This window comes from Mus musculus, chromosome 7, assembly GCF_000001635.26.
Source record: "Mus musculus strain C57BL/6J chromosome 7, GRCm38.p6 C57BL/6J".
NCBI classification, from domain to species: Eukaryota; Metazoa; Chordata; class Mammalia; order Rodentia; family Muridae; genus Mus; species Mus musculus.
The window spans coordinates 141,496,827-141,519,839 of NC_000073.6; the positions used below are offsets into that span (position 1 = coordinate 141,496,827).

Genomic DNA, 23,013 nt, shown 5'->3' on the forward strand with positions numbered 1-23,013 from the left:
TGTTATGTTCAGCCAGTAAGCTTGGGTGGTCAAACCTCCAAGTCCCACTGTACACAAGTCCTGCACTAGGAAACAGCACCTTTTGTGAGCCTTCTTGAAGCCAATGGACAGACCACCTGATGCTCTCTGACCTTGCTCTACCCAGAGCCCAGATAATAAGCTATTCAGTGTCTAAACTTCAACTGCTCCACCAAGCTGTGGGCCAAGGATAAAAGGACAGGGCTCTTGCCTGGAGAGTGGCAGAAACATTGGCTTTGATAGGTTAAGTGTCCCAGGTTTTCCTTTCCTCAGCTGGCCACTGCTGCCTCATTTCCAGAGCTGCAGTAATGCTGCCCTTCCTGAAGAAGGCTTGTTCTCAACTGCTTGGGCGAAGACTGCAGTTTCCAACAATGCAAGGAGAACCCATGACACACAGCCAATCACATGCTCTACATCTGAGACCAGAACAGTATCCCTCCCAGATAAAGGCTATAATGGCCACGAGTATGTTAATAGACGGTCTGAGAGACTGTCCTCTGTTTGCTGCTAGGAGTCTGCAGGTGCAGGGTCCCCTGATCCAGCAGCACAATCAAGACCTGCTGTGGGAGGGTGGGTACAGGCAGCGGCAGGACCCTCAAGTGGATGGTCTTCATGGCTACTAGTCGGGGCCCTGAGAGAAGGCACAGTGGGCAGCAGAGGCTCCAGCATCCTGGTGGATAAGGCATGGGACCCTCCAGCAGAGGAGCTGCCTTCTAGATATGAATTGCATTGGTCGTAGGCTCCTGACAAAAGGAGGGTACAGTGCTGAGCCCCAGCAGCCCCCAAGGTATCTTGGAGACTTGAACAGCTGTCATCTTGTTTAGCAGTGCTCCGGAGAGTGGCCCTGGCCTCATGGAACATGGAGTGGGAGCTACTATGCAGGTATTAGGGCCTGCAATATACCAAATAAGTCAGGAAAAGGAACAAGGCAGGGTAAGTAGGGAACAAATAGTTATAAATAGACAGTCTGGCTCAGAGCCACCTCTCAGCTCAAACTGAACTCTCTTTGCAAGCCTGTGGTCACAGTTCCATCCTTCCATGCTTAGGAGAGCACCGCTGTCCCTTCTCCTAAGCAATACCCCCACACTGAGGAGCGGCCACATGCAGACCACAGCAAATGAAGGCAGGAGAACTGGAAAGGTGTGGCAGGGGCACCCAGCCGTCAGAGCTGCTGCAAGACACTGAGGCACCTTTACGCACATGACATTATCTACCCCGAGTGCTGCAGTCTTCCCTACACAGTGCACTATGGTTCTGTGGATGCTTATTTTTGGAGACAATCTCATTACGTAGCCCAGGCTAGACTCAGGCTCACAGTCCTCCTCTGAGTGCTAAGATCACAGGCCTGTGTTACGACACATGGCTTTATGGACACATTTGCTTAGCTTGTCCTCTATGCAGTGCTATGTCTTTTTGGTCCTTACTGGTCCTATCTGAAACATATCCAGCCAGGTGAGAATTCAGGACTACCCAGGCAACATTACTCCCTGAAGAGGATCATCAAATACTACTGGGCCACCTGATTCAAATGCCACTGAAGGTACTAACGGTTTCTGGCTTTCCACACAATGTCAGCTGAGATGCTCTTTGAAAGAACCTGAGATGTGTAGGGCATGAGACAGAGGCCATAGGGCTGGGGCCCTTTGGGCCTGTGGCCACATACACCATTATTCATGTTGGCTTTTGTGGCCTCACCTACAAGACCAGCTGCCTCTCAGTCAATATACTCTAAAGAACTGGGTCATCCTTTTCAGCTTGTGTGTGTGTATGCGAGTGCATGTGCATGCTCAACCCTTTGGGAGCGAGTGTGACCAGAAAAGGAGGACCCTATGCTTCCCTTTAACATGAACGCTAGGAACTGCTCCTCTAAGCAGGCTCTGAAGACAAAGGATTGAGAGTCAGGGGAAGGTGTGGGGAAGAGTCAAGTGGGGTTGCCTTGGGAACCAGGTGTAGCTGCAACAGCCAAGGGTTTCCTGTGCATGCCTCTGCTCTAGGCCCCCTCGTTAACAAGGCCCCCTGACCTTGTTATGGAAGTCAGTCTGAAGATGACTGGAGGATGGGCAGAGATGCCTGAGTTGGTTGCTGGACACTTCAACTCCTGAGCATAGCAGAAATCAAGGTCTGGCTTTGGAGCCCGCTAGGGCTTATGTGACTCCTGTGGAACATCATGTGAAGGGCGAGCTCCACCCAAGGGCCAGGCTGCCATGCACAACAAGGGTCACCACACCTTTCTGAGATGAGGCGCAACATGCAGTGATGGGGTATGGGGCCTTAGGAGAGGAGGGGCAGATAGAGAGACGGTAAACAAGCCCAGAGGATGGCGTGGGGCATTGGTCATGGGCTTCACTTGAACCACAGGAAGGTACAGGAAATCCGTAGGACAGACAGAAGAGATTGGAATGTCTGTAGTCTGGAAGATCTTCTGAGTCTAGGGGTTTGGGCCAGCTCGGAGACACAACACCCACTGCAAGGAAGGATTAAGGACTAGGCATTTCCCTAAGCTAAGAAGAGCCTTAACCAGCTGGGCGGTGGTGGCGCAAGCCTTTGATCCCAGAACTCGGGAGGCAGAGGCAGGCGGATTTCTGAGTTCGAGGCCAACCTGGTCTACAGAGTGAGTTCCAGGACAGCCAGGAATACACAGAGAAACCCTGTCTTGAAAAACAAACAAACAAACAAACAAAAGAAAGGAAGAAAGAAAGAAAAGCCTTAACCACACAGTGAACGAACGATTCCATTTTCATGTAACACAGCAGGCACATGACCCTAAGGGACATGACCCAGGGTCCATGTCAACAGGAGCGGGGAGACGGAGGCGTGACTTGTGAGGGTAAAGGCTTCTTTGGGGTAATGAAAGGGTTCTGTAACTGTGCACTCACTGCTTACACGCTCTGAAGTGCGGGGTGAGTAATGTCCATGGCACAAGGCCTCGGATGAAGGAGTCAGGAATGCCGACAGAGCCGTGTGTGAACCCACCTAGACACTTTCCAGAGGAGCTTATTGCACCAGCAACAGAGGGTGTCCTACCTGTTTCCAGTGATAAGAAGGTTCTCAGGCCTTCTTGGCCCAGAGCCTAATGAGTCCACCGTGATTTATAGGCAGGGTCAGAGGACAAAACGCTGAGAGACTGGAAAGGAACTCCCACTCTCAGCTGCAGTGGGACTCTCAGCCTCCATGATGGGGCCTAGAGTAACAACTCAGAACAAGGTGACAACCCCGCATAGCTGACATCGTGGCCCTGGTCCTTTATCTCTGACATCCCACTAAACCCAGAATTCCATGAGGAACTGACTGCAGCCAGACACACTGCCAGATAAGTACCAACAAAAGGTATGTTGGGACAGGCTAGAGAGACAGCTCAGCGGTTAAGAGCATTTACTGCTCCTGCAGAGGACCCCAAGACTGGCTCCTAGTAGCTCACAATTGTCCATAGTTCTAGTTCCAGGAGCTTTGGATCTCTTTTCTTACCTCTATGGGCACGAGACATGCAGACAGAACACTTATACACATAAGGATAAACAAATAGGGGGCTGGTTAAGATGGCTTAGCAGTTATGAACAAGGACCTGGGTTTAATTCTCAGCATACACACACGTAGCAATTCACAACTGTCTGTAACCCCAATTCTAGGAGATCTAGTGCTCTCTTCTGACCTCTGTGGGCACCAGGTGTGCATGTGGTACCTAGACACACATGTAGCAAAACACCCCCACACATAAAATAATGTAAAAAATATATAAATAAGTAAATCTTTTAAGGCTAAGTTGGAGTCACCCCAACTTAGAAGGTCTGGCATTTCCACTACTCTGACCTGCCCAAGATCCAATCCTGAAAGCTCAGTCAAGAGGGAGCCCCATCATCTTCATCTCCCTTGGTTATCTCTCACATGACATCTGAGCCGAGGAAAGGCCTTGAGTGAGGCCAGTGTCGTAGGCTGACCATGCAGAGCTGGCAAGTGAGAGAAAGCCTTTTTCTTGGATCTGCTCAAGAGGTCTCCTAAACACCAGGGCAGTCAAACACAAGGATGAATCATATCATTTGCAGAAAAATGGGTACAATCGGATAATCATACTAGTGAATTAAGTCAATCTCAGACAAGTATTATATGTTTTCTCTTATTTGTGATCCTAAATTTATTTATTTTATATATATATTTATTTTCATATATATACATATATATGTGTGTACGTAACGTATATATACACACACATATATATATAAATATATATACACACACATATATATGTGTGTGTGTGTGTGAATGACATGAAAGTGGAAGTCAAACTGTCTAGGGGACAGAGAGACTAAAAACAGGCAGAAGGGGTGAGGAAAAGGAGGGTGAGAACAAGAAGGGGAAATGATCAATATACAATATATACATTAAAATTTTTAAAAATTTACTTGAAAAACATAGAGCCTGGAAGCCAGCAGTAGTGGCCAATGCCTTTAGTCCCAGCACTCATGAGGCAGAAGCAGGTGAACCTTTGAGTTTAAGACCAGCCTGATCTACAGTGAGTTCCCAGACAGCCAAGGCGATACAGAGAAACCATGTTTCAAAAAACCCCAACCAAACACAAAACAAAACAAAGCAAAAACCAGGGCTGGAACTGCGGCTCAGCAGATAAGGATGCAGAGTGTACTGCTCTTGCAAAGGACCCAGATTCAGTGCCCAACATCTACACAGGTGAGTCACACCTACCTGCTATAACTCCACTTCCAGGAGGACCCGGTATCTCTGACACTTGTGTTCATATACTGCCCACCAATACATACAGTCAAAAATAAAAACAAATTAACAATTAATTTAAGCAACAAAACAGGGCTGGTGAGACGGCTCAGTGGGTAAAGGAGCTTGCTACAATCCTGATGACCTGAGTTTGATCTCCAGAACCCAGACAGTGAAAGGAGAGAACCAACTTCTGCATGTTGGTCCCTGACCTCCACAACAGTGCCGTGGCCTGTGTGTGCTTTCCCACCCCAAAAATAAATTAATGAAAGTTAAATAAAACAAAAAGCAGGGCTGTATAAGCAGGCTTGATCAGAATGTTCTGGACATGCTGACATACACAGAGCCAGCTGGGGCAAGTAAGGAGGAACTCAGAGGACGTGGCCCAGGGTCTCTCTTGGGCTGTCTAGGCTGCGAGAGTATACACAGGATGGGTAGGAGTGAGGGCCATGCCGCTGGCCTCGTCTTCATCTGGCTTCTATCCTTGCCATGGATAGAAGCTTCTCACCACAGGGCACAGTTATCAGATATACTGATAATGGATCTTGCCTTGGCATTGCAGGGTAAAGAGGAACAGGGTAGAAATGCTCATTTGCACCAAGGCTGGCTTTTCACTTGACAGACTGCTTGGACCATAATAGCTTCCAAATGGATCACAAGATAACTATGGCATCTCCATGCTGGGAGCATCAATAGCCCATGCTGGAAGGATCCCACACACTTGCTGGCCAGCTGGCCTTGATCTTCACATCACCAAGGAAACTGTGGCTCATCACGAGGTTGAGTCTATGGCCTGGCAGCAGGGTGGAGTCAGAAGACACAGCCCAAGTGAGTTCAGCTTTCATGGGGCAGAAGGGAGGAGGTAGCTGTCAGAAAGTGTATGAGAGCCCACGTATGTGCAGTTACTTAGCTATCATGCTTAATCAGCTTAATTATGCTGAGTCAGCCAAGCGAGGGCCCAGGACAGGCATCCTGAACCTTTTTCTGCTACTGTGAGGTACCATAACTCTCAAGACAGGCAATGAGCAGGCCATCTCAGAGTTTCACTAGAAGTCGTCTGGGGCCATACCAAGAAGGGGCACTACTCTGCAGATCCTACCATAGGAAAGGCACAGATGGTCTGCACGGCTGGTAGAGGCAAACAGACCACGGTCACTGGCTTGAGTGGGCCGGCCAATCGCTCCTATCACAGGGTCTTGGCTCCATATACAGCTGAACAGATGGTTAAGTGGCTGAACCATGTCTGTCTTGGAAAGGACTAGGACTCTGTTCTAGAGGCTAAGATGGGGTGGCAGATCATCCTGAGACCATGCTTAGATTTCCATAAACATGGCAACTCTAAGTCTGGAGAGATGGATCAGTGGTTACGAGCTCTGGCTGCTCTTCCAGAGGACTTGAGTTCAAGTACCAGCACCCACGTGTCAGTTCACAATTGTCTGTAACTCTAGTTTCAGAAGATCTGGTACCCTTGCACAAGCATATATGCAGGTAAGACATCAGTGCATGTAAAAATAAGTAAATCTTTAAAGGGGGAGCACTGAATCCAAAGGAGCTTAAGAAGCTCACCTGCATCTCACACCAGGTCATTATCTGCCCCGTGGGGCCATTAACAGAGGTACCTGTGGTGTGATGGTTTGTATATCCTTGGACCAGGGAGTGGCACCATCTGGAGGTGTGGCCTTGTTGGAATAGGTGTGACCTGGTTGGAATGGGTGTGTCACTGTGGGTGTGGGCATAAGATCCTCACCCTAGTTGCCTGGAAGTTTAGTCTTCCACTAGCAGCCTTTGGATGAAGACATAGAACTCTCAGCTCCTCCTGTACCATGCCTGCCTGGATACTGCCATGCTCCCACCGTGATGATAATGGACTGAACCTCTGAACCTGTAAGCCAGCCCCAATTAAATGTTGTTTTATAAGACTCAACGTTGGTCATGGTGTCTGTTCATAGCAGTAAACAGAAGTTGATACCAGAAGTGGGACAGAAGTTGGTACCAGAAGTGGGGTATTGCTGTGATAGGCCTGACCATGCTTTTCTTTGAAAGAATGTGGATTTGGGGACTTTGGATTTGGAAGGCAGTGGAATGCTTTAAATGGGGCTTAATGGGTCATCCTAGTAGGAATATGGAAGACTTAGCTGCTGGGAGTGATTTGAACTGTGTTGACTTGGCCCAAGAGATTTCAAAGGAGAAGAATTTCAGAATGTGGCATAAAGACTGGTTTTGTGGTATTTTAGTGAAGAATGTGGCTACTTTTTGCCCTTGTCTGAAAAGTTTGCCTGAGGCTAAGGTGAAGAGACTTGAATTAATTGCATTGACAAAAGTTTCAAAAAAGCTCAGCAGAGACTTTGTTCTCTGGTTAAGTCTTATGAAGAGAAGTTTGAACAAGCATAGCAAGCTTAGAAAGGAAAAATATAAAATATATGATTCGAGTATTAAAGGGGTACCAGGAAGTGAAATGGAGCAAAATCTTGTGTTCTAGGAGATAAAAGATTAAGGGAATGGGACCTTGGGGCAAGATTCTACCCAGCTTAATTAGATCTAGGCATGGTGGTACACATCTTTAATCCCAGGAGACAGGCATGCTGATCTCCACGTTCAAGGCCAATCTACAGAGAAAGATCCAGGAGAGCCAAGCTTAGGCAGTGAAGGAGTTGGAAAACAGAAAGCCAGTGACGATGTAATAGTACAAGGGGGTCATGTTCTAGTTCCTGCAAGCACAGAACTCAGCAGCTTCAGCCATGTGGCTCTGGCTCTAGAGTTAAGAATGGAAGGAACTACTGGGAAAATTGATGCTTGTTAGCTGGAGCTAAGGAATTAGCAGTGATCAAGAAGAGACCAGCATCACTGAGGTGAAATCTTCTGGAAAGTGTTTTCTGGGAGCACAAAGAAGCTGTGTTCCAGAGATACCCAAGGTTGTACCTCTTGCTGCAGCTGGACTTGGTAATGTGTAAGAGTCACTCAGGTGGTACTGCTTGTGAAGGAATGAAGGGATCATGGAGAGAAGCTGAGGCTTAGCACTGTGAGAGGCCAGGGAAGGCCATTGGGGAAGGTGAAGCCTCAGCTGTAGTTGATGGCCTAGGACTGAAGGGGTCATGCAAAGGATTTGAGGCTTGGCATCCTGAAGAGAGCCCATGAGAGGCTATTGGTGAAGTCTAGTTGGAGTGGAATACCCCAGTGTATTGGAGATGTCAGTACCATGGAGTGATCACCAAGAACTGCAGCCGTAGTGGAGTGGATCAACTTGAGCTTAGAGTGCTACAGAGGGCAGAGCTGGAAAAGTGATGCCAGGCCTTAGGAGGAGTCCAAAAGTTCAAGTGGAATCCCAGACACTGAAACAAGAAGCTGTAACATTGAAATTGCCTTGGAGACTCAAAGATGTTAAAGATGCCAGAGCCATGGGATACATGCTGAGGAAAGCTGCTAACAGGGAGTGGAACCAGCCCAGGAGAAAGCAGTTTGTTGCAGTCAACAAAGATGAAAAAGGAGTGGAGATCTGAAGACCGCTTTGACATCAGCCATGGAGATGCAGAGTTTGGAGTTTGCCCAGCTGGTTTCCTGCCTTGCTTTGGGGATTACAGTTAATTAAGTTGAATGAATCTCAGAAGAGACCTTGAACTTTGGGCTTTTAACATTGTTGCGACTGCCCTAGACTATGAGGACTTTGAAAGTTGGACTAAATGCATTTTGCATTATGCTATGTTTACCTATGGCCCCCATAGACTCATGTTTTTGAGCAAGTCTATGGGGACCAGGGAGTGGAATGTGATGGTTTGTATATCCTTGGACCAGGGAGTGGCACCATCTGGAGGTGTGGCCTTGTTGGAATAGGTGTGACCTGGTTGGAATGGGTGTGTCACTGTGGGTGTGGGCATAAGATCCTCACCCTAGTTGCCTGGAAGTTTAGTCTTCCACTAGCAGCCTTTGGATGAAGACATAGAACTCTCAGCTCCTCCTGTGCCATGCCTGCCTGGATACTGCCATGCTCCCACCGTGATGATAATGGACTGAATGAACCTCTGAACCTGTAAGCCAGCCCCAATTAAATGTTGTTTTATAAGACTTAATGTTGGTCATGGTGTCTGTTCACAGCAGTAAAACCCTAACTAAGACATGTGGTAACTGATATGAAGGGGTTGTATCCTGCCAATCTATGTTCTTGAGGAGCACTTAAAACCTAGTCAGTAAGTCCCCTAAAACTTTCCCCTACATGCTGTGCCTGGTCTGGGGGAAAGAGGGATTTCATTTGGACTGGCCAGAAGAGGGGCAGGTCTGCTTCTCTCACAGCTACCTCTCTTAATTGGATTCAATCCCACCAGAGGGGTTGGACTACAACATGGAAGAGACTGTGACCCATGGCTCTGTGACACCAACCCAGAAGAAATTCTGCTTTAAGGGGAAAAAAGTCATAAAAACCTTTCTATGAGAAGCCCTGTCTATGGAGGCCCTCTCTGTGAGAGGCCCTGTCTAAGAGAGGCCCTGTCTATGAGAAGCCCTGTCTGTGAGAGGCCCTGTCTGTGAGAGGCCCTTTCTATTAGAGGCCCTGTCTGTGAATGGCCCTGTCTGTGGGAGGCCCTGTCTGTGAGAGGCCCTTGACTGTGAATGGCACTGTCTGTGAGAGGCACTTTCTGCTAGAGGCACTGTCTGTGAATGGCACTGTCTGTGAGAGGCCCTTTCTGTTAGAGGTCCTGTCTGTGAGAGGACCTTTCTGTGAGAGAGCTCCTGTCTGTGAAAGGCCCTGTCTGTAAGAGGCCCTTTCTATGGAGGCCCACTCTGTGAGAGGCCCTGTCTGTGAAAGGCCCTGTCTATGGAGGCCTTGTCTGTGAGAGGCCCCGTCTGTGAGAGGCCCTGTCTAAGAGAGGTGCTGTCTGAGAGAGGCCCTGCTGAGAGAGGCCCTGTCTGTGAGAGGCCCTTGACTGTGAATGGCACTGTCTGTGAGAGGCGCTTTCTATGGAGGCCCTGTCTGTGTGAGGCACAGTCTGTGAGAAACCCTGTCTGTGAGAGGCCCTGTCTGTGAGAGGCCCTTTCTATGGAGGCCCTGTCTGTGTGAGGCCCTGTCTGTGAGAGGCCCTGTCTATGAGAAGCCCTGACTATGAGAAGCCCTGTCTGTGAATGGCCCTGTCTGTGGGAGGCCCTGTCTGTGAGAGGCCCTTGACTATGAATGGCACTGTGTGTGAGAGGCACTGTCTGTGAGAGGCGCTTTCTGTTAGAGGCACTGTCTGTGAGAGGCGCTTTCTGTTAGAGGCACTGTCTGTGAATGGCCCTTTCTGTGGGAGGCCTTGTCTGTGAGAGGCCCTGTCTGTGAATGGACCTGTCTGTGAGAGGCCCTGTCTGTGAGAGGCCCTGTCTGTGACAGGTCCTGACTGTGAATGGCACTGTCTGTGAGAGGCCCTTTCTGTTAGAGGCCCTGTCTGTGAAAGGCCCTGTCTATGGAGGCCTTGTCTGTGAGAGGCCCTGTCTGTGAATGGGCCTGTCTGTGAGAGGCCCTGTCTGTGAATGGCCCTTTCTGTGGGAGGCCCTGTCTGTGAGAGGCCCTGTCTGTGACAGGTCCTGACTGTGAATGGCACTGTCTGTGAGAGGCCCTGTCTGTGAGAGAGCTCCTGTCTGTGAAAGGCCCTGTCTGAATGGCCCTGTCTGTAAGAGGCCCTTTCTATGGAGGCCCACTCTGTGAGAGGCCCTGTCTGTGAAAGGCCCTGTCTATGGAGGCCTTGTCTGTGAGAGGCCCTGTCTGTGAATGGGCCTGTCTGTGGGAGGCCCTGTCTGTGGGAGGCCCTGTCTGTGAGAGGCCCTGTCTGTGGGAGGCCCTGTCTGTGAGAGGCCCTTTCTGTTAGAGGCCCTGTCTGTGAGAGGCCCTGTCTGTGAATGGCCCTGTCTATGAAAGGCCCTTTCTGTGAGAGGCTCTGTCTGTGAGAAGCCCTGTCTATTGAGGCCCTGTCTGTGAGAGGCCCTTTCTTTTTTTTATAGCTCTGGCTGTCCTGGAGCTCACTTTGTAGACCAGGCTGGCCTCGAACTCAGAAATCCACCTGCCTCTGCCTCCCGAGTGCTGGGATTAAAGGCATGCGTCACCACGCCTGGCTGAGAGGCCCTTTCTGTGACAAAGGTCCTGTCTGTGAATGGGCCTGTCTGTGAGAGGCCCTGTCTGTGAATGGCCCTTTCTATGGGAGGCCCTGTCTGTGAGAGGCCCTTTCTGTGAGAGAGCTCCTGTCTGTGAAAGGCCCTGTCTGAATGGCCCTGTCTGTAAGAGGCCCTTTCTATGGAGGGCCACTCTGTGAGAGGCCCTGTCTGTGAAAGGCCCTTCCTTTCTATGGAGGCCCTGTCTGTGAGAGGCCCTGTCTATGAGAGACCCTTTCTATGGAGACCCTGTCCGTGAGAAGCCCATCTGTGAGAGTCCCTCTCTGTGAGAGTCACTTTCTATGGAGGCCCTGTCTGTGAAATGCCCTGTCTATGGAGGCCCTGCCTGTGAGAAGCCCTTTCTATGTGGGCCCTGTCTGTGACAGGACTTTTCTGTGAGAGGCCCTGTCTGTGAGAGGTCCTGTCTGTGAGAGGTCCTGTCTGTGAGAGGCCCTGTCTGTGAGAGGCCTTTTCTGTGAGAGGCCCTGTTTGTGAGAGGCCCTGTCTGTGAATGGGCCTGTCTGTTTGAGGCCCTTTCTGTGAGGGGCCCTATCTGTGAGAGTCCCTGTCTGTGAGAGGCCCTTTCTGTGAGAGGCCCTGTCTGTGAGAGGCCATGTCTATTGAGGCACTGTCTGTGAGAGGCCCTGTCTGTGGAGGCCTTGTTTATGAGAGGCCATATCTGTGAGAGGCCCTGTCTATGGAGGCCTTGCCTATAAGAGGCCCTGTCTATGGAGGCCTTGCCTATAAGAGGCCCTGTATGTGAGAGGCCTTGTCTGTGAGACACCATGTCTGAGAGTGACCCTGTCTGAGAGAGGCCCTGTCTGTGAAGGCCCTTTCTGTGAGAGGCCCTGTCTGTGAGAGGCCCTTTTTGTGAGAGGCCCTGTCTCTGAAAGGCTCTGTCTGAATGGCCCTCTCTGTGAGAGGCCCTGTCTGTAGAGACCCTGTCTATGGAGGCCCTGTCTGTGAGAGGCCCTGTGTTTGAGAGGCCTTTTTTGTGAGAGGCCCTGTCTGTGAGAGGCTGTGTCTGAGTACCTGTCTGTGAATGGGCCTATCTGTGAGAGTCCCTGTCTGTGAGAGGCTCTTTTTATGGAGGTCCTGTCTGTGAGAGGCCCTGTCTGTGAGAGTCCCTGTCTGTGAGAGGCTCTTTTTATGGAGGTCCTGTCTGTGAGAGGCCCTGTCTGTGAAAGGCCCTGTCTATGGAGGGGTTATATATGAGAGGCCCTGTGTTTGAGAGGCCCTGTCTGTGAGAGGCCCTTTGATTCCATATGGAGATCTATGGGAACTCACTTTGTGAGCAGCAGGCAGGGTTGAGCCCTAGAAGGAAGGAAGAATTTTGTTGGCAATGTCAAATGGTTGCTGTCACTGGGTGATTACAAGGCAAGGTGAGGTTTGGCATCCTCAGGAGCAAAGCTGAGATGCTCAGTGGGGTACTGCTTTCATAGTGCAGGGATTAACACTGAGTAAAGCCAGCAGGTGCAGATGATAGACTTGCCTGACCTCCTACTACCTATGTCTACCTATGGCCAAAGCTAATCAAATGTGGCCCTGGCATATGAGGATGCACTGCAGCTAGAACTGGTGCTTCCTCATGAGACCCATCATTGAAAACAGGGCATGTTCAGGCCTGTGGGCTGAGCACACTCACTGGGATATAGGTATGAAGACACCTTGTACTGTTATATTTATACTTATGTTATACTTAGTTACCCCTACCCAGTGCTAGTTTTTGGGCTCAAATTGTATATAAGAGGCTCTTCTTTGGCGCCTCCTAGCTCTGTCCAGAGCTCTGAATCCAGACCCAGACCTGCTGGGGTAGGGCACTAGCAAGACCCTCCTCTTTCCAATGCTCAGAACTACTGGAGGAGATGGCTGATGGCAGAGCCACCTCCAAACCTCCCCTGGGAACAACAAAACCTTAGGTCAGACAACCAAGGCTTCATAGGTTTAAAGGTCTTTCTCAGCTCAAGGTGGATCTCTACTGGCTTCTCAGCAGAGGCACAGCGTCCTCTGGGGGTTTCTCATGCCTCTGGTATGGGGGTCCCCATGGAGTGCTATCCCATTCCATTCAATGGAGACAAAAACTGCTGACAAGCCTGAGCTATCAGACCTGTTCTGGCAGAGGGGCTCATGCCTGAAGTCTATACTTGGTCAGTGAAAGCCACTTAATGCCAGGGTGCCCAAAATAACAACTTGGGGACCTTGAGGGGAAGGGAATCCTTCATCCACATCACTGCTTGTCAGATAATACTTAGAAACTAAATAGAAGGCATAAGATCTGGAAGCTGGAGCTAGCTCACTGAGATAAGAGGATTATTATGAGACAGAGGCCACCCTGGGCTACAGAGTAAGTTCCAGGGCAATAAATTCTAGGCCAGCCTGAACTACAGAGTATGACTGTCTCCAAACAAAAGAAAACAAAAGTAGTAAGAATGAGATAAGGAAGAAAACAGGTAGTTTCTGTGAATTTTGGCAGCAGGGACAAAGAAGAACCACAGTACTGGATCTGTCCTGTCTTGCCACCTGCTTTACACACATCCCATTTGTCTGAGAAGACAAACAGGATGAAAGGATGAGAGCTCTTCACTTTGGAAAGACATGGCCTGAGAGGGGACCCGATAAACAATGTCACCCAGCAGCATACACAGTGTGAAGGGTGAGCTGGGAGTAGCAATTTGCTTTACCCAAGGCATAGGTCCAACTGCAGTTGACAGAGGTATCAGTGAGAAACAGAAATTTGGTGCCAACAACAGAAGGCGTAGGTGGAGACTGAGGAAAGGCTCTGAGCTGAAAGCATAAGTGCTTCCAGAAATCAGGACGATTAGCCCCGGGTTCAGGCACTGGAGGCGAAGACCCTACAGGACACCCCCAAATAGGAGGCCTATCTTACCTTGTGCTCTTAGAAAGCTGAATTCTAAGTCAAGAGTGGACACCACACAGCTGAGGCTTGCCCATGGGGGTGTAAGGGGAAAGGTCTAATGGTGAAGTAAGGAAAGAGCACAGGAAGCTTGTCTGCAGGGAGAGGTCAGACGTCACTGGAGTTGAGGTAGGGTCTGGGAAAGCACTCTGTGGATCTGAAGGCCTAGCAACAACTGTGAGCAGGCGCTGTGCTCACTCAGGGAAACGTCAGCATTCCTGAGCCAGAGACCTGCCAAGAAAAGACTCTAGCAGTCACCAAGCATCAGATGGCCGGCAGGCAGGCAGCAGTGCCTGTGGGCTCCTGCTGTGTCCTCCTAAGTCTCTCTCCTTGCAGGGCAGCCCCAGGCCAGGACCAAGGTGAGGAGTGCATGCTCCTTGATGCCTACCCTTGAAGCAGGGTTAATGCTGGCTGGCTCTACAGCCATGAGAAGCCTGGCTGCTGATCTGTTCCAGTCCTGGGGAAGGAAGTGTCCCTGCTGAGTGGGCATCTATTCTGCAGCCCTGACAAGGTGAGCATGGACGGGCTGGCAAAATCGATCAGCTTGCCAGGCCTCGCCCCAGGAAAGCGACTTTCTCCATCTAATTGTCTCCCTTGGGTGGGCCCATGTCCAGGCTGGAGCATGCATGCCCTCATCTCGCCCCATAGGAATCATTAGCGAAATGAGGATTGAGAGGCACAGCCTTCCTTCCCTAGCTGGGAAAATTCAGAAAGGCCAGGAGACTAAGAACAGCCTGTGTGGATATGTGTGCTCCCGAGTGGAGCAGAAGTACCTTCACCTGTGTGGCACCCCCATGTCTAGTTCCTGCCACATACATCTTCAGGCACAGGACAGCTGTAAGAGACTGACAGGACCCTTAACAGTCTCCTGGAAAACAGCAGGTGGCCAGATCCCAAAGCCTTAATAGCGTCCCACCCTGTCTGCCCCATGTTGGGTCCTTCTCGGTCAGTAAGCCTGCCCTCCCTTGTCTGATGTTAGACCAAAGGCTCATGACAAAGCAAGGCAGCAGCACTGTGGGCTACAACAGCTATTAACTCAAGTCTGTGATGAACCCCAGACGCTGGAACAAGCTGTGTGGATCCTGAAGAGTGCAGATGTGTAGGGAAGACAGAATTCACATCCATGGCTTTGAAGCATGGCCCACCCTAATGCCCCACCATGGAAGGACCAATGGAAGACTTGAATGAGAGGTGGTCTCAGCTCTGATGAGTGTACCTTCACAGACTACAAACAACCAGGGCCACAGAGACGGGTCCCAACCTTCCCACTCAAATACAAGCTCCGTTAAGGGGCAAGTAAGTCAGCTCTGGCTTTGTCTGGGCCCAGACGGAGAGAATCTTGAAGCGTCGATAGAACTGAACATCAGCATTTAGTACAGGCTGGGCGGCCTGGCCTCGGCTCACTTGCCCTGGGTGATGCATGCATGGCACCTTCCATAGACTGCACCTGCCTACGGGTCAGAAAGAAACGGCCGCACTCAGTGGGCAACAACACCCAAATCTCTGTTTCTGGATGCCATTCTCCATGGAAAGCCACTAGGAAAATGGGCAGCTTAAATGCTTATTTATTTATTTATTTTGAAACAGGGTCTCAGTATGTATTCCTGGCTGGCCTGGAACTTGATATACAGACCAGGCTGTCTTGAAACTCACAGAAATCTACCTGCCTCAGCCTTCCAAGTACTGTAACTAAAAGTATCTACCATCATGCCTAGTTAGGCTTCTAAGCAACTAACCCGGAATAAAGACCCCAGATTTGTATGAATGTTAAAATATCTAGCACTTAATAGTGAACTTCATGGGCTGGAGAGATGACTCAGCAGTTAAGAGCACTGACTGCTCTTCCAGAGGTCCTGAGTTTAGTTCCCAGAAACCACAACAACCATCTGTAATGGGATCCAGTGCCCTCTTCTGGTGTGTCTGAAGACAGCTACAATGCCCTCATATAAATAAATACATCTTAAAACAAAGTGAACTTCACTACATCTAACATCCTCAGATGGGGCTCCACAACAGCCCCCACTCCCTCATGTGGAGGCCAGAGAACTGACCCAGATGTCAGAACCTGCAGAGGCAGACTTTGAGCAGCACCACAACTGAATCCACGGAAAGGTAAATCACGAATTAGAAAACTTGTAGATGTGAGAAGAAAAGAACCTGGGTGGGGTTAACAGAGGAGAAGGAATGGGAAAGAAACCAGTCTCCTGGAGACAGCAACAGAAAATAACTAAAATCAAAAGAAAATCACATCTCAGGAGCCCAGGGCTCCTCATCAGGCCGGCACACACCACACAGCTGAGGATGAGAGCTGAGGAAACTTCCGAATGTCTCCCAATCATAGTAAAAAGTGAGCACACAGCCCACGGAGAGCTGGATGAACACTGAGCACAGGTGACTGAAGTCATCAAACTGCTGAGACCCAACAGCTAGCACTGAAGCTTGGAGGCAGTCAGGAGATTTATAAACAGGAAAAGCAGAGAGAGGAAGTAGAAACAATGCTTTAAAAGACAGGTGTGGCCAGGCGTGGTGGCACACGCCTTTAATCCCAGCACTTGGGAGGCAGAGGCAGGCGGATTTCGAGTTCGAGGCCAGCCTGGTCTACAGAGTGAGTTCCAGGACAGCCAGGGCTACATACACAGAGAAACCCTGTCTCGAAAAATTAAAAAACAAAACATAAAACAAAACAAAAAAACCCACAGAGGTGCTTGGGTTCACACTATTAAAACCAGAGCCAAGACACTGGAGGAGACCCTCAGTGGAGGAAATGATAGGGCCAGAAAAGAAGAGCAGTCCTAGACAAGTCCACTAGACACAGGAGCTGCCCAGAGGAAATATGTAAGCATGTCAAATCCAGCCAGCCATGTCCAAACCTCTCCCCAGTACAGGACAACTGCACCATGGATGCAGATCTTGGCTAAGGCAACAACACTGTGGGTGAGGTGCTAACCCTCAAGGGCCTGGGGGGTGTCCAACAGAGGACTGGAGCTTTCTACCCAACCCATATCACAGACTCCACAGTTCGAAAAGCCCAAAAGGAGCTACCCCAACCTTCTCAGCCCCAACTTTCCCTCCCTTTCCCAGGGACTGAAACCCACATCTCTGACTGGCCACACCTGGAATGTGACCAGGAGGGCCCTGGGCTCACCTGGCTCCAATGACAGGCTCACGGGCATCCTTGGAGGCTGCATAATCCATGCCATAGAAGTTCAAGCCCAGGAGGATCTTGCTTCGCCACTGTGACTTGGGGTCTAGGACCTGGACACAGGCTCGAATCCATGACAAGGGAGCATTAGGGCCAGGCCTGCAAGTTCAATGGGAAATGGAGCCACTCTGTGAAGGCAGGAAGTCCTGCGTCTGACTCTAGTTTGGTCCTCTAGGTCATCTACTTGGGCCCATTTCCTTCAGTGTTATGGCAAATACCTCTCAAGAATTGGGAAACCAGGTTAATGGCACACATCTTTAAACTCAGCACCTGGGAGGCAGATGCAGGAGATCTTTGAGCTCAAGGCCAGTCTGTCTGGTCTACATATAGTGAGCTCCAGGATAGCCAAGAATACATAGAGAAACCCTGTCTCATACAAACAAACAAAAAAAGGGATGGGAGCTGAGGGCTGGAGAGATAGTCCAGCAGTTAAGAGCACTAACTGCTCTTGCAGAGGACTTGGGTTCAGTTCCTAGCACCCACATGACCACTCACAACTGTCCCTGTTCCAGGGGATCTAACACCCTCACACAGATATACATATAGTCAAACACCAATGAAGATAAAACAAAAGTTAAAAGGGGGGGGGGGTGGCTGGGAGATGGCTCAGTGGTTAAGAGTGCCGACTGCTCTTCCAAAGGTCCCGAGTTCAAATTCCAGCAACCACATGGTGGCTCACAACCACCCGTAATGAGATCTGATGCCCTCTTCTGGTGTGTCTGAAGACAGCTACAGTGTACTTACATATAATAAATAAATAAATAAATCTTAAAAAAAAATAGAGTTGGGAAGAAGTTGAGCATTGTGACACACATCTGCTACAAGTATAAGCCCAGCCTTGACTATAAAGTGAGTTCCAGACCAGTCTGGGTTACAGAGTGAGGGCTTATACTTAAAAAAAAATAAATAAAAAATAAAAATAAAAAAAGGGCTGGAAAGATTGCAGAAAACCTGAGTTCAGTTCTCAGCATCTACACACAGAAGCTCACACCTAGCTGTAACTCCAGCCTCGGGGGAATCCAACACCTCTGGCTTCCTTGAGAGCCCATACACATGCATATACCCCCACATGAGACCCATACATGTATAATTAAAAATTATAAGATAAATCTTAGAAAAATGAGACACTGAACACATCACAAAATTGTTTTAAAAGGGGCACAACCAGAAACCTCATTTAAGTACTGTAGACAAAGTGGTCTTAGCACCTTTTGAGGGGACCCACAGGTGCCTTGCATGGGGCAAGTACTTACTTGTAACCTCCCCATCCCTAGAGAATTAGGAACAGGTCTAAAATACTGAGCAAGGAAGGGTCAGCAGACATGCAGCTGGGACCAATGCCCAAGGGAAACAGAAGTGGCAGACTGTGCCTATGTCACTGGTGACAAAGTTCCACCTAGGCAGGGTCTTCTCAAAGAATCAGCTCTCCTGAGAAAGGGGCAGGAACACCATTAGCTTCCATCTGGCAGCATCTGGTGTGAAGAAAGTGACTGCCCATTGGTGTTGAGCCATAGAGCCCATAGGCAGATGTCAGCTTAAGAGACCAAGGTGCAGGTCTATATCTTCCTGAGGACCCACTGTACATACAGTGCCCTACCAGCCCATACTCACTGTTGTGACGTGGAATAGTCATATGTCATGAGGCTGAAGCCATCTAGTATGGGGGCCAGTTGCTCAAACTCCTTGTGTGTAAACATGCCCAGCTGGTCAGTCCTGTGACAAGGCAAGCATACCTACTTTGAGCTACTATGTATGGATGGCTGGCCTTCCTCACTAAGAGTCAGAACAAGCATGCTGTCTGGGTTCCCAGCCTGTACCCCTTCTCCTTCCTCTAAGACAGTGGTTCTCAACCTTCCTAATGCTATGGCCCTTTAATACAGTTCTCTATGTTGTGGTGACCTCCAACAATAAAATTATTTAGGTTGTTACTTCATAACTATAGTTTTGCTACTGTTATGAATTGTAATATAAATACCTGTGTTTTCTGATGGTCTCAGGTGACACCCATGGAAAGGTTGGTTGTTTGACACCCCCCATGGGTGAGAACTGTTGCTCTAGGAGGACCCCAGGCTACTTTCCCTCAGTAGTGTGCTATTTGGCTGGGGTCATACATACTTTGGGTGCTAGGATGAGGGCCAAAGTCAAACAAAGATGTCCCTCTTTCCTTCCCCCTGGAAGGTCCTGAGAGAAAGAGGGGTAAGAGCTGTACAGCTTACCTAGCACTCCGCCCTGTTCCAGAACCATTCCACAGTGGGAACATAGAAGAGGACAGACTCATAGAGGTCCCAGTTGCCCAGACATGGCTGAACCATTTCCCTGTGTCCCCAGGGCCCCGGCCTCCGAAACATATTATCTTGGCCCCATAATAGAACAGTTCTTCCTACTCCTGCTCCCAAATGGAGCCCAATCATTCAATCTAGAACTGTGGCTCTGTGGTGTCCTTAGAGTGAGAAGGGTTCACTCATATATAGGCTCATTCATTTGAATAGTAAGTCAACAGTTAGTTGAATTGTTTCAGAAGAATTAGAAGGTGTGGTCTTGGAGGAGGTTTGTCATTAGGAGTAGGATTTGAAAGTCTTTTTTTAAAGATTTATTTATTTTATGTATATAAATACACTGTAGCTGTACAGATGGTTGTGAGCCTTCATGTGGTTGTTAAGAATTGAATTTTTAGGGCCTCTGCTTGCTCAGGTCAACTCCACTAGTTTCGGCCCAAAGATTTATTATTATACATAAGTACACTGTAGCTGTCTTCAGATGCGCCGGAAGAAGGCATCAGATCTCATTATGGGTGGTTGTAAGCCACCATGTGGTTGCTGGGATTTGAACTCAGGACTTTCGGAAGAGCAGTCAGTGTTCTTACCCGCTAAGCCATCTCACCAGCTCCCAGGCTTTGAGGTTTCAAAAGCCAATACCAGGTCCAGTCCCTGATCCCCCTCTGCCTATGGGTAAGGATATAAAGATCCCAGCTACTACTATTCTAGCTCCATGACTGTTTGCTTCTCACAACTATTATCACAGCCTAACCTAAAACTAGAAGCAAGCCCATTACGGATGGTTGTGAGTCACCACGTGGTTATTGGGAACTGAACTCAGGGCCTCTGGAAGAGTAGTCAATGCTCTTTAACTGCTGAGCCATCTCTCCAGCCCCCAGGTCATACTATCTCTTTACAGAAGTGCAATAGAAACCAAGACTAAGATGGGCTTCTATGGCAAAAGCTTGCCTGCTCCTAGGTGGACCCTCATCTAAACCTGCCAATGTTTATAGACTCCTAGTATGTCAGGCCCTGCTGTTTCTAGATCTGATTGCTCATCAAGAAAGGCATGAGCTATAGCTAGAGGCTGGCAGAGGAGCAGCCTTTCTTAGTCCCACCTTGTGTTATGGATTCAGCACAAGTGCAGGAAGAAGGCTCAGAAAGGTTCAGAAAGGTGTGGCTGAAGCCTTTGGGCAAGAAGAAGCTCCTGGGGCCTAGAAAGTTCCAAGCAGAGTAGCTACACCTGGCAAAGTCCCACCCTGTGGCCTCACTCCAGGCTGGGGAAGAACACTTCTCCCTGAAGACTTACGTCAGTGTCACTCAATGCCCAGATACAGTGAAGAAAAAGCACACATCTCCCAACGGCAAGATAAATCTGCACAGACCTTGCACAGGGAGCGGGCACAGATCCTATCTGAAGGCTCCCAGAAAAACTTCTTCTGCTAAACCCCACTGGCCAGGCTGTAAGCACCCTCTGACCCCAGGCCAGAAGCTCAGAGGGAACTGTAGACAGGACTAGTCAAAGCAGACAGTATCTACCATCTCTAGGTAACAGCACTGCCCACTGCCTGGAGTCCTGAGACCTCAAACGGTATTCCCTACTAGTTGTGATTCTTGGACCAGCTCACCTATCAGCTAGACCTCACCCAGAGGAGCGGGCAGGCCAGAGGGCATGCTGTGAGTTCAAGGTAGGTTACAAAGATCTGATCACCACACAATTCTGCCCAGGCACAGCTGGCCCCAGTACACAGTGTTGTTTGCTATCATCTGACCTTTGGGTTCCCTGTCTCTAGGCACAGATCCCCATGGTCACCTTTAGCTCCTCCAGGCAGGCTGCCATAGCACTTGCCCTCACTGTGTTACTGGAACACCGAGCAGGGCAGGCATGAACGGGGAGATAATGAGGGCTGTGGGCAGAGGCTCGAGCACCTGAAAAACAGGGCAGGTCAGAGATTCTGACACCATAGGAGAGGGTGCAAGGTGGGAGAGACAGAATACAGGGACAGGCGTGGGTGGGAACTTTGGGAAGACCATGGACCCTGTGGGGCCTATTTTCCTGAAGCATACATTATTCCCAGAGGTTCCCATATTCAGCTTCTCACTGATGCAACCCAGTTCCACAGGCTGAGCCATTAAGAACAGCCCACATGTCAGAATGGCCTTATTCTTAAGTGGTCAGCCTAAGACAAAATGAAGACAAACAGGAACACAGCCAACACTTTCCTGAAATGGAGCAACCTTCTAGGGTGGTAGCCATCAACAGGAAAGACGGGACACTACTGGGCCTCTTACTATCCTCCCTACTTCCATCCTCCCGGCTATGTCCTTGGGGTTTCTCTGGGAATATGTCCTTTGTCCTTCTGTCTTTGAGGAAGAAAGGCTATGCAGAAGCTGTTGCTAAAGCCAACCCTCCCAGCCTGCCCTGCTCCTGCCCCAAACCTCTGGGGAGCCCGGCCACTGAGCTGTTTCTCTTTGTCCCACAGCACCAGGATAAAATGAGTCCATGCGCGAGAGACATAAAAACAGCTTGCCAATAGGCCACACATGGCATGACTTCCAATAAACAGAAATTACTGTTCATGCTGAAAACCTCATGTTCTGAATTAATTTCTGAGGGAGGAAAACAATATAACAAAACACATTACTCAGTGCCTGGGTCTTGGACAGGCCCCATGCAGCTGGGGCCTTCCCATGGCAAAGAAGAAAGTACCTAGCCCAGGCAGGGAGACACTTTTAAGTGCCCACTGAGGGCTAAAATGGGGCAATGCTCATAGCCCAGGCTACCCATCCTTTCCAATGATGAGACCCTCTTTTCCAGAGAGCAGAACTGTAATGACACTGGGCTGGGGCCCTCCAGCCATGTGGTCCTTTATCCAGACACCCTATAGCTAGGAAAAATGCCCAGATGGTGCCAGGGCACACTGTGCAGCTATAGCCTGCAGAAAATACTGATGAACGTGGGGAGAGTTATGGGCCCAGCAGCCTCACCACCTGCAACCTCAGGGAGGTCAATGAAGCTGTCAACTCTTAACCGTGCATACCCTAGGGCTACCTTATCTCAGCAATGCAGCATTCTTTCCTACCCTGGGGATGCCAACACACAAACTTTAACTCCCTGTCCTCAGCCCACAGGGTGTGTGCCTCCCTCCTCCAGTCCACAATTAACACCAGCTATAGCTGACGGCACCATAGTATTGGAGTTACAGCCAGATAGAAGGTACCCAGACTTAAAGACAACCCTTCCTGGCACTGTCCCACAGCTTTCCTCTGAAGCTTTATGCCTTTGTCCCTATGACTCTCGCTTCCTCTGACTCCTCTCTCCGTGCCCCTGGGTGAAGCCAGGCCCCTACTTCTTCCAGGACAACAGAATGGGTTGCCAGTTTACCCTACAGTTAAGTCTCTGTTGCCCATCTTGCCTGGCCTTGTTGTTCCTGTGATCTCTGTCACCAACCTAAGAGGTCCCTAAGAGCTAGTGAGGCCAAGGAAATGTGAAAGGCAGGTTAGAGATTGACCTGACTTTAACTTGTCACATCCCTCACTGCCATTCTGGATTGTATGTTACTGGCTTTTGAGAAACCCAAGAGGTTGGCTAGAAGCAAACCTGATATCTCCTATGTCCCTAAGATGATATGTTGCTAGCCCCAGTAGGTATGGGGATCTAATTAAACTACATCTTCAAGGCTGCCACTCTGCCCTGGTTTTTATATTGCTGAGTGTATGCAAGTAACCTTGGAAGAAGTGTTCAAGGTCAGCATGGCTGAATAGCTGCCCAGTTCTAGGGCAGGACCCCGAGG

General features: G+C 49.4%; 1 protein-coding gene across 7 annotated transcripts in view; it reads right to left on the bottom strand.

Moving 5' to 3' along the window:
- Chid1 (chitinase domain containing 1) overlaps positions 1 to 23,013 on the bottom strand; it is a 46,770-nt gene that overhangs the window by 3,691 nt on the left and 20,066 nt on the right. For 3 of the 7 annotated variants that reach the window (NM_001142681.2, NM_001369351.1, NM_001369352.1), the window contains exons 9-10: positions 18,576 to 18,677; positions 16,908 to 17,063 (exon numbers count right to left, since the gene is read on the bottom strand). The exons of 1 other annotated variant lie outside the window; for it this stretch is intronic. In NM_001142681.2, coding sequence (NP_001136153.2) covers positions 16,908 to 17,063; positions 18,576 to 18,677 — 258 coding nt within the window. Of the gene's footprint in view, positions 1 to 4,744; positions 4,770 to 14,947; positions 15,214 to 16,907; positions 17,064 to 18,575; positions 18,678 to 23,013 lie in introns of those variants that run through there. 3 more of the 7 variants (XM_011249850.3, XM_006536231.4, NM_001369350.1) reach the window with 3 other exon arrangements.